This window comes from Poecilia latipinna, unplaced genomic scaffold (genome assembly GCF_001443285.1).
Source record: "Poecilia latipinna isolate Pla-1442-1.1 unplaced genomic scaffold, P_latipinna-1.0 Scaffold622, whole genome shotgun sequence".
NCBI lineage: Eukaryota > Metazoa > Chordata > Actinopteri > Cyprinodontiformes > Poeciliidae > Poecilia > Poecilia latipinna.
This window is the reverse complement of record NW_015113238.1, coordinates 342,929-354,113: the sequence shown is the minus strand read 5'-3', so window position 1 is coordinate 354,113 and position 11,185 is coordinate 342,929. Positions and strand designations below refer to the sequence as shown.

The following is an 11,185-nucleotide window of genomic DNA, read 5'->3' as shown; positions in this document are numbered from 1 at the left end:
AATTTTAGTAATCGAGGTACTCGAATCATTCGAGGAATCGTTTCAGCCCTAGTTTTAATAATAAAATAAAAAGCTTCAGTGTGGTTTCTACTTTCAAATACATTCCCATCTAATGTGTTTGAAAGTAACAAGCCACCCTGTCTGCAGATCTCACTTCAGAACATGTAGAAGAAGATCTAGAAAACGTGAAGAACCCTCTGGAGGACGTTAAAGCTGGTCTGTTGGACAGCTCAGGCCAGCAGCTCCCCCTGCAGGCCGTCCATGTGAAGTGCAAACTGATGGATCTGCTCTCCCAGGTTGGAAAGAGAAGCGCCTGGATCAGCTTGGTGTCGCATTAATCCTGGTTCTGATTCAGGCTTTTTCCTCTGTCAGGTCATCATCTTCCAGAAATACACCAATCAGAGCTCAGTGCCCATCGAGGCGAAGTACGTCTTCCCATTGGACGACTCGGCTGCTGTGTGCGGATTTGAAGCTTTCATCAATGGGAAACACGTGGTGGGAGAGGTAATCTGAAGCTGAATATTTCACAAAACAAAATACAACCTAATTTAGAAAACAACTGAACAGCACTGACGCAGTTCAACCCAATGTGTTGTCTGTTTTTAAGCTAATCTGCCTCATTTGCTTTTGCCGCTCCTCTTTAAATCTTTTTCTGGCCACATTGTAAGAAAGATGTTGGAGTAGAGGATATAACCAGATCCATTATTTGCTACAAATGATCAACCGTTCACTTAAGAAATGCTGTTGCTTAATTTTGGGAAGGAAAATGTTTTACTTCTTCAAAAACGGAATTGAATTATTTATTTATTTAATTTTTTTTTTCATGTTTAACGTATTTCAAATTTTGTACAAAACAGGCTGAAGTTGTTAAATGGAAAATCTGCAGAATGTACCAATTGTTTTTCCCCAATTTATTGTTGGTATGCCAAAAAAAATATTTATTTCCAGCTCTTATCAAAACCCAAAAAAATAAAAATAATCCCAAAGAAGTTTGGGGCTCTTTTGCATCAATTACTGCATCCATGTGACGTAGCATGGAGGTGGAAGGCCAGGTTGCTTTTTAATATGACCGTTCTGCTGTGTTTTTGTTCTCAGGTGAAGGAGAAGGCAGCAGCTCGTAAGGAGTACAAACAGGCGATAGCAAAAGGCCACGGAGCGTACCTCATGGACCAGGACGCTCCTGTAAGTCCAGCAACATCCTGATGGTTTCAGGAACGTATCCCAGCCTTTCTGATTGGTTCCTCTCTGCAGGATGTGTTCACCATCAGCGTGGGCAACCTGCCGCCCGGCGCCACCGTCCTCATTAAGGTGACCTTTGTGTCAGAGCTGGTGGTCAGAGACGGGAGCATCCTGTTCTCCCTGCCGGGCAGCGTGGCTCCATGGCAGGAAAGCGCCGCGCTCAACCAGACCACACAGGTAGGGGGCGGAGCCTGTACTCGGAGGCGGGGCCAATAATTGGTGGGTTTTTAGAAAAGTTTTAGAGGAAATTTCTTTCAAAATAGTTGCCATTGTGTGGCAACAAAGTACAAAACTTAATAGAATGATGTGTTGCACTTATCTAGAATACACTGTTCCCACAAGTCTGAACTGGAAGTGGTCCTGCCACTAAACCGCCATCTTGGTAGGCAAGCGTAGCGCGAAGCATAGCGAAACTGTGGCTCTGAGATCAACAAAAATAAAATATATTGACCATCTTGACCAAAGTGCAAGAGCAACGTATGTCTAAAAAGTGGCTGCTGTCATAGTTCACTGCCTTGTGAAAACAAAGAGTGCGTTTACCCTGGACGCATATAATCAATGTTTAAAGAGCTTTGTAAAGGACGTACAAACTCTTCACATGAATAATAAAGCTCTGGTGACTGGCAGAGTAAGTCCATGTAGTAACATACATGTAGGCTACATGTTCACTGACAAAAGCTATGTTGGCAAGCTAATTTTGCTAGTTCAGCAGTAAGTACTACAGTAAATATCACTGATATTTATCTTAGTATCACACAGAGGTGGGTAGAGTAACTTCCAGTGACAGTTTAACCTAATTTTTTTGACTGGATTTGAAGTTGGAAGTTTTGAGAAGAATCGGGACATAACGTCAGTTACACAACAGTGAAGAATAAGCAAATAGCATGAAAATGCTTTGTAATTTGTTTTTTATTCTTCTAAAGGGTCTTTAAATTTTTAAGTGTAAATGTGATTTATTTCTCAAAAGGAATGGGTATTACTATAATTTTCTTTAGTCAATTTAGGAATAATTTTAATCAGAGATCATTTTATGTGCTTTCTAACCCATCAGGTCTCTGTGGAGAAGGTTTGTGTGGCCAGTGAAGCAGCAAGGTGAGACACATTGAATTTAGTTTTTTTTAATCTCATGACATTACTTATCTGTTTTCTTATTGGGTTTAGATTATTTAACCTTTAACCTTTTTGTTTGGTTAAGTAAATGTGAAGAAACAGACTTGTTCTTTCTGGTCTTCAGAGAGTTTACGTTGGACATCTCGGTAGAGATGCCATTTCAGATCTCTAGCCTGACGTGCATCACTCATCAAGTCAAAATTAAGGTGCCATTTTTAATAATAAACAATCATATCATCTGCATATTATTACAAGTTCATTTTTCTGGGTTCATATTTAGTATTTTTATGGAGTTTTACCTCTTAAACTTGTTTTTTGAAGGTGAATCATTACTGTTTATCTGTTTTTTATTTTTATGTAACTCATTTTGTTTGTATTCTGTTGTCCAGAGGACTGACTGTAAGGCGGTGGTCAGTGTTCTGCCGGGTCAGGTCATGGGGTCAGATGGTTTCCAGATGTCTGTCACTCTCTCTGAGGTTCATCTTCCCAGAATGTGGGTGGAGAAACACCCAGACAAGGACAGCCAGGTCTGTTTGTCCTTCCCTCTTTCACACCAATCTGTTTTCAAAGAGTCCCTGTACTGAACCCTGAGGCACTCCACACTAAGTGAATTAACCCTCTACTCTGCTGCAGGCCTGCATGCTGGTTTTCTACCCAAACTTTGAGTTTGACTCCAGCTCTGAAGGCAGTGAAGTTGTTCTTTTGCTGGACACGTCTGAGTCCATGAAGGGAGAATCATTACAGCTGGCCCAGAAAATCGCCCTGCAGGTTTTAAAGAATCTGAAGAACGACGTCAAAATCAACATCGTTTTGTTTGGAACAGGTTGGTATAAGAGCAGAGAACTGGTCAGAACTGAACTCTGATTCACTGTTTAATTTTGGGACTGGATATTATTTAAAACATCCAAATCAAAATGTGAACCAGCTTTATGTTTCAGAGACTTTTCCCAAATTTGCACTGTGAATTCCAGAAACACACCACCATCATACAGGTTGCTTTCCTTGAACTTGCAGGACACTTTCCAAAAAAATACGTTACTCTCCCAGAACGTAAGGGTTTCTTTCCTAAGACTTGTAGATTTCTATTCTCAAACTTGCAGGTTACTTTCCATGAACTTGGAAATTACTTTCCGTGAAGTTATAGGTCACTTTTCTTCAACTAACTAATTGCCATCCTGAGAGAATTTCATATAACCTTCAGCATACAAAATGCACTGTCTAAAAGTTTCCTGTAAATAATTTAAAAGTTGCAGAAAGTTGTTGGTTTATTTAGTTGCTACATTCAGGAGCAACCACCATCTCCTCTCCATCAGCCTGACTTGGTTTTTTGATTTGTCTTGTTTTTGGTTTTCAGATCACACAGAAGCTTTCCTGTCGGCTCAGAAACTTGACGAGGTTCAAGCTGAAGCCAAGAAGTTCATCAAGGTGAGTTCAGACTCGTTAGCAAGGTTTTTATTTGGAGAAAATGCTCATAATTGTACAAACTAATGCTTTATTTTTAAAGGTATTTTAATTTTAGCATTTTTAATTTTTAAAAAGCTGCTCTGGTTTTAGTTGCAATGATTAGCTGTATTTCAAACTAATGTTGAAACCAGATATTGATATGAATTGCATAAAAAGCTAATTTTTCATAGTCTGTCATTAAATCAGACAAAAATATTTATATTTTAAGTTACTTTGGATCATTATTATTTTTAGATTATTTGGATTGTAAATGCTTTTAAAAATAACTCAAACTCTAGCATTTGGTACTCATTAGATGATGATGTCATGGCTTTGTAAGGTTCTGATAGGTCAGTTCAAAACATTTGAGGTGAATGGAGGGAAAATCATAAATATAAATAATTTTGGTAAGCCTAACTGAAATATTCAGTCTGAATATGGGAATGTGTTTTTTCTTTGTTATTTTTTTAAATTATAATTTCTGATTTTGGAATTAAAGCTGAACGACTAATTGTCTTGATCGTGATTAATTGATTATTGAAATAATTGTCAACTAATTTCAGTCATCGATTAATCATAAACTAGAGAACACAAACTGTAAAAAAGACAATTTGCTGGAAGAGCAATATATTAATAATAGCAATGAAACCATAACTGTGCAAAAATCTATTCTTTGCTATAAATAACCAAGCATGCACTAAAGACATGCTGTGTTATCGCATTTTAGGTAATAAATGTTAGTTTTCTTATTTAAAAAAGGAATTTAATTATTTCATTTGCAGCTTTTATTGTATTTCCAATATTGTGTTGGAAATACAATATAGTAAAGTGGTTAAATGAAATAAATGATCAATGTAGAAGGAAAAGAAAAATCAAATACTAAAATAATCATTAGTTGCAGTTCTACTTGGAATTAAAATGTATTTCCAAACTTTACCAGTAATTCTCTTCTGTCTGCTGTTAGAGCTGCTCTTCAGTAGGGGGCAGCACTGAGCTGTGGCGGCCTCTCCGGGCGCTCAGCCTGCTGCCGCCGTCCGCCGGCGTTCGAAACCTGCTGCTGCTGTCGGACGGCCACATCCAGAACGCGGCGGCCACCCTGCAGCTGCTCAGAGACAACGCCCAGCACAGCCGCCTCTTCACCTGCGGCTTCAGGTGAGGAAGGTCTTCATCCCTCGCTTCCTTTTCATGTTTAGTTTCCCTTCAAACCAGGTGAAGTGGCTGTGTTTGTCATTTCAGCTCCACAGCCAATCGCCACATGTTGAGAGCCCTGGCTCAGGCAGGGGGCGGGGCTTATGAGTTTTTTGACTCTAAAGCGAAGCACACCTGGGCTGAGAAGGTGAGACTTTCTAATTCACATGACAAACTCACATACAATTTTTCTGTCGGGCTAAAGTTTGAGTCGTAATCACAGTGTGACTCTGGGCAGTCGGGGCTACTGCTCACTCCTAACGTAGCCTTGCAAGCTAATTAGCTTTGTTGGATCTATCACAGGCAAGTGCAAATTTATCGCCAGTTGGCTGGTTGAAGTTTGTACATTTCTGCAGAGCTCATGCCGACCCCTCCACAAGATACCACCCTGGGTGGTTGCCCATGTCGAAGCTGCCACCGACAGTGGTTTATTAAAAATTCTCTGCAGGACTTGTCAAAAACGTTGGGTGATGTTAACTGTCACCTGCAGGTGGCAGTATTTCCTAATTTTACCACACTCCTGCCTCACTTGGCCCATTTGAAGTTGTAGACCACAGTCAGTACGGCGAGTCACAAAATATCACTTTTAATTTCTTACATTATATCATTTTAAATTGAGCAACACAAAATCACAGAAACAATCACGAGATTCTGGATGAACTGATCAATAAAAAGAAGTATCTATGGAATTTAGAGTCGGCTATTTATCAATATTTTAACAATTTGTTAATGGGTTTTATCAATACATTCTGGCACAACTGGCCCTTGACAACATTTATGATCTTTATATGACCCAAAATGAAAGTGAGTTTAGTTAATCTGTAGAGTTCTCCACATGTTGCATTTTACAAGGTGAACATTCATCATGAAGGTTAATTTGAGTCTTATCAGTTGAACTGGAGACGCTGTGATACCTGAACATGCTGTGGCTGCAGGTGGAGCGCCAGGTGAAGCGCATGTCGTCTCCCGGCTGCAGCTCCGTCTCTGTGAAGTGGCAGCAGTTCAACCCCAGAGCTCCTCCAGTTCAAGCCCCGAAGCAGCTGAACTCCCTGTTCAACGACTGCCACACGCTGGTTTACGGCTTTGTGCCCCACTGCACTCAGGTATTCAACTGGTTCTTCTTCTCTGCTTTACCTGCTGGGCCAGGTAGATCAGAGAAATTACAAAGAAGAGTAAAGTTGATCATGAGCTGGCTGCAACTAACGATTAACAATAATAAAGTCTGTGATTTTTCATGCAGGCGACTCTTCTTGGAGACTTGCGTGGTCAGGAGCTTCAAACCATGGTGTCAACAACAGAGCTGCAGAAGACCAGAGGAACGGTAAGGCTGTTTATTATCGTATAAACACATTGAAACATGAAAAACAATCAACCTCAGCTGTTTGATTTGTTGTTTTAGTTTCTTCATAAGCTCACAGCGAGAGCCCTGATCAGAGACTACGAGGATGGGAACCTTGATATCACCGAAGCTGAACACGAGGTCAGCATGCGTGTCACCTTTGACCTCAAATCAGAGCTAAACTTTGGTGAAACTCCTGTTTTTGTGTTTTCAGGGTAAAAAAGCAGAGCTGAAGTCCTTCATCATCGATCTGAGCAAAGAGTTCTCCATACTGTCTCAGTTCACCAGCTTCGTGGCCATCGAAGAGAGGGTCTGTTTGTTCTCATGTCACGTTTAGAGATGTGTTTTTGAATCAAACCAAAGTCATTTTTCCTGTTTTAGGATTCTGGGAAGCCAGACGATGGCGTCACAGACATCCCGAAGCTGATCGCAGAGGAGGACGTGGACTTCCTGCCATACATCACCTGGACTCTTCCTGAGGACAAAGAAAAAGTGAAAATATTTCTGTTAATATTCCTGGGGATTCAAAACTTGTATAAAAGGTTTAATCTGTGTGGTTATTTTTAAAATACTTGTTTTGCAGCCGCATCAGACTCCATTTTAACTCACCTCAGTGTAAATTTGATCCACTGGTGGGAATAGAAAACAAAGAGTTGATCCCTGAGGGGCATCACATGTTTTCGATGCAGCTGTAGCCAAACTTGAGAAATGTTTCTGGAGTAGTGGAAATTTATTGCTATAGGAAACATGATCATATTTAAATCAGTTCTTTAAGATTTTTTATTGTCTCTGCTGCAGTAAAATACAAATTTAAAAGCTTTGGAAGCTGAGGAGATAATTGGAAGGATTTTAAAGAAATGGTTCTGCTTTTCATAAAACACTTACCTCAGGTTTGTGGCAGGAACTGGATAATAATGATGAGAAATAGTTAATTATTGCTCTTGTAACTGATTTTCTTCTGTCTGCTCTCTTCTTTTTAGGTTGTGGTTTCTGATGCAGAGGTATTGATATTTTTTAACTCGAATGTTAAGAAAGAGTTACAGCTAGAAGAAATATATCTTACTGTTTGCTATCTTAGAGGAATAGGGATTTCTACCAATAAATTTGAAGCAACTGAAGTGATCGGATGCAGATCAAACCTTTCTAATCGACTTTCTATTCCTGCTTTCTGTTTCTTTTACAGTCATCTGAAGAAAGCGATCTCGAGGTACGAACCTTCACACATAAATCTAGTATTTGTGTCATATGGTTTTCACTTTACAGTATGATACTTTAATACTTAACAAGAACGAGTATTTATGGAGTAATTATCAGGAAACTTTAAGCTAGCTGTAGGCAGGTTTAGACTTTGAAACCCGTACAGTTTTTCTGGGATCTTTTACTTTACCTTCCTCAGTAGTTGAATGCATTTCCATATTGTAAGATCCAAACCAAAACCTGTTAACATAAATGGGTTTGGTGCTTTAGCATTAGAGATCCAGGGAATACAAATCTAAGAACCAATGGAGCCTTGATATCAGATGGATTGATGGATGTTAGATGAACTGTGGGAATCACGACTCCTTTCCTCTCTCCTCCACAGAGGAGGGAGCTCCAATCCCAGAAATGAAAATTAATAAAATTATAACCAATAACTCCCAAAAGTCACAGCAGTTACTCTTTGAAACCTATGCAGAGTCACTCCAAACCTTAGTTTCCACCACTGTTGTTTTTTTTAGCTACTCCTTTACAGTTTGTTACTTTAGGCCCTTATTTATGGCAAATTTTCATAAATAAAAATGTTAAGAGTTACAGCTAGAAGAAATGTATCTTAATGTTTGGCATTTTACATTAGCAGTAATTTTAGCTAATAAACCTTAAAAAACATAAGTGATCAAGCTCAGATCATACCTTTCTGATTCTCTTTCCTGCTTTCTGTTTGTTTCTTTTACAGCTATGTGACTTGATCGGTGGTGATGTACGACCCTTTACACACAAAAATAATATTTGTATCATATGGTGAATATGTTTTTAATTGATATGGATTTCAATTTACAGTTTGATCAATGTTTCAATAAGAACCAGTACTTATTGGGTATCTACAGCTCTGGAAAACATGAAGAGCCCTACTTTAGATCCATATTTCTCAGCCCCTTTTAGGGCACATGCAGCAAACCAACAGTTGGTTGTTTACATATTATCTGTGGTTCACCTGTGACATTCTCTCAGGGCACTGATGTGAAAATATTGGAAATTAGACAAGTACATAGATATTACTTGCATCTAGAAGCACCTTTGTGGATATGACAGGTAATTGTAGGCCAATTACAGGATACTTACAGGTGATTCAAAGATTTTATGAAGAAGCACAAAAGGGTGTCAGTAAAGTTATACTGGTATCTATAGGTGTCCTTATGGTGTCATTATGATGTATTTTCTCTAAGTGGCAGCTAGGTATTGATTATATCTGACATTTTAGATAAACAGTGACTTCAACTAATAAAACTTGATCAGCACTGATCAGGTTTTATTAGTCAATATAAGTCATCAGGTGCTGATCATTTTAACTAACTTTCTGTCCCTGCTTTCTGTTTGTGTTTCTTTTACAGAAACCTACGTTCCTCCATTTAGAAGTACAAACCTTCACACACATTTACATGATATGACTTTTTAATTAATATGGCTTTCATGGTTTCATCTGGGTCTCTTTGGTGGTAACACTTGACAAGAACCAGTACCTATTGGGAAACATTAAGCTAACCATGGGCAGGTTTCCAGTTTGTGACCCTTTTTTCTGGTTCAGCTGGGTCTTATCTACTTGCATCTTGGAGTAACTTTGGGTGTTTTCCACTGGGAAATCGCACTCTAACCTGTTAATGTGCGGTTTGGTTCTGCTCCTCGTTACTGTGGACGGGCTGTGATCACCTCAAGGTTCTGGTTCTGATGGGCTCAAATAAACCAGATATTTAATTTGGTTTCATAGAAGTTCAATGCTGACCCAAACATAATTATAAACACTCAGGTCAGCTGATTATTGTGGCGTACATATAATATAGTTACATTCTGGCACTTTATTTTTTTAAATGTGAAACATTCTGGATTCAGACAATGGAGTCAAAAAATGTAAACAAATTCCCACGCCTGAACTTTGTTTTATTTTTAACTCTAAACAAAAAGTGAAATTCACATTACACCAAGTTAATGTGTAATTTGGACAAACTGCAGCTCAGACAGAAGCTGATCACAGCTTCACCGTTTCTCTCTCCTCTGTTGCTGCCTGTTTTTCAGAGACAAGCTGCTAAATCAAAAACAGGCAAAAGTTACCACATTTTTTTATTAAACAAATTTTAAAAAGGATTTACACCAGGAAGGAAGGGATTGTAATGTCTTGTTTTTTACTTGAACAGGGATTTTAATTAAAACTTTTAACATCATAAGAGATCAAGTGTAGATCATTCCTTTCTAATTCACTTTCCTGCTTTCTGCTCGTTTCTTTTACAGGCACCTGAAGAGAACGCAGGCGATGTACGAACCTTCACACACATCTAGTATCTGTATCACGTGGCCCAGATGTTTTTATTTATATGACCTCCACTTTACATCTGGGTTTTATTTAGTGATGATGCTTAACAAAAACCAGTACTCATGGAGTATCAATAAAGGCTTCAACTATGACCCCTCACAGTCTTTTCTGGGACTTTTACTTCTCATTAATTGGCTGCATTTCCTCTGTGGGGTAAAAACCAGGCCTGCTTAAATAACTGTAACATCAGCAATCCAGTTAAAACAGATCTGAGGACAGTTAAAACAGTGGTGCCTTGATATCAGATGGATGTTAGATGAACTGTGGTAATCATGACTCCTCTCCTCTCTCCTCCACATTGAACGGAGCTCCGATCCCAGAAATGAAAATGAATGAAATTATAATTCATAACCCCCAAAAGTCACAACAGTTACTCTTTGAAACCAACATAATCAACCTAAATTCAGTTGCTTGGACTTGATTTGGAAAGATACCTGTCTATATAAGGTCCCACTGTGGACGATGCAGGTCAGAGGTCAAACACCACACATGAAATCAAGGGAAGTGACATTTTTTTATTGTAATTCCAACCTGCATAATATTATGGTCAATGGAAACGCAGCTACTGATGGATCGATCTTCATGGTTTATCAGAAAGTAAATCCTATAATCCACTCATTCCTCAGGCCATGGAGACATTAATGTCCCAGCAACATGCTCAGCATCTTTGGATCTTTCTGATTTATCAGTATTTTACATATAAAGAATGATTGGTAAAAATACTCTAACTTTAATATTTCTGTTACAGATGGAGTACGATGATTTCTACTCTTTATATCATGAGGTAACAAGGAGTTTCCATCACTTGTTGTTTTAATTCCTTCTTTATAGTTTGTTACTTTCGGCACATACAGCAAACCAAGAGATGTTTACACTTTATCTGTAGTTCACTTGTGACATACTCTCAGAATACCTCTGTGAAAGATGTTGGAAACTAGGAGCGTACACACAGCGTGCTTCCTTCCTTAACTACCTACAGGGACATCGCGCTGACAGGATACCTGTAAGGAGGTTTTTAAGATCCTTACAATATTTTTCTGGGCTCTTTTATTTAATCTTTTCCTTTAGTTAAATGCATCTTCACAATGAGGTTCAAAACCAGGCCTGTTGGCATAAACTAGGCGTGGTGCTTTAGTGATCCAGTAAACACAGATCTAAGGACAGTGAAGCTAGAATAACAGAGATCGACATCAGATGGATTGATGGATGTTAGATGAACTGTGGGAATCATGACTCCTTTCCTCTCTCCTCCACTTAGAAGGGAGCATAAATGAAAATTAATGAAATTATAACCATTAACTCCC

The 11,185-nt window shown here is 38.8% G+C and overlaps 1 protein-coding gene across 1 annotated transcript in view; it reads left to right on the top strand.

Annotated features, from left to right (window-relative positions):
* LOC106954032 (poly [ADP-ribose] polymerase 4-like) overlaps positions 1–9,980 on the top strand; it is a 24,410-nt gene extending 14,430 nt beyond the window's left edge. Inside the window, exons 15-34 of the mRNA XM_015043253.1 lie at positions 148–296; positions 373–504; positions 1,096–1,182; positions 1,252–1,416; positions 2,291–2,331; positions 2,474–2,555; positions 2,739–2,876; positions 2,983–3,172; positions 3,704–3,774; positions 4,757–4,944; positions 5,029–5,128; positions 5,916–6,083; positions 6,221–6,301; positions 6,380–6,460; positions 6,534–6,629; positions 6,701–6,811; positions 7,300–7,320; positions 7,503–7,526; positions 8,253–8,276; positions 8,908–9,980. Of these exons, the coding sequence (XP_014898739.1) occupies positions 148–296; positions 373–504; positions 1,096–1,182; positions 1,252–1,416; positions 2,291–2,331; positions 2,474–2,555; positions 2,739–2,876; positions 2,983–3,172; positions 3,704–3,774; positions 4,757–4,944; positions 5,029–5,128; positions 5,916–6,083; positions 6,221–6,301; positions 6,380–6,460; positions 6,534–6,629; positions 6,701–6,811; positions 7,300–7,320; positions 7,503–7,526; positions 8,253–8,276; positions 8,908–8,964 (2,006 nt within the window). The 3' untranslated portion in view covers positions 8,965–9,980. The remainder of the gene's footprint in view (positions 1–147; positions 297–372; positions 505–1,095; positions 1,183–1,251; positions 1,417–2,290; positions 2,332–2,473; positions 2,556–2,738; positions 2,877–2,982; positions 3,173–3,703; positions 3,775–4,756; positions 4,945–5,028; positions 5,129–5,915; positions 6,084–6,220; positions 6,302–6,379; positions 6,461–6,533; positions 6,630–6,700; positions 6,812–7,299; positions 7,321–7,502; positions 7,527–8,252; positions 8,277–8,907) is intronic.
* The last annotated feature ends 1,205 nt before the right edge of the window (positions 9,981–11,185 follow it).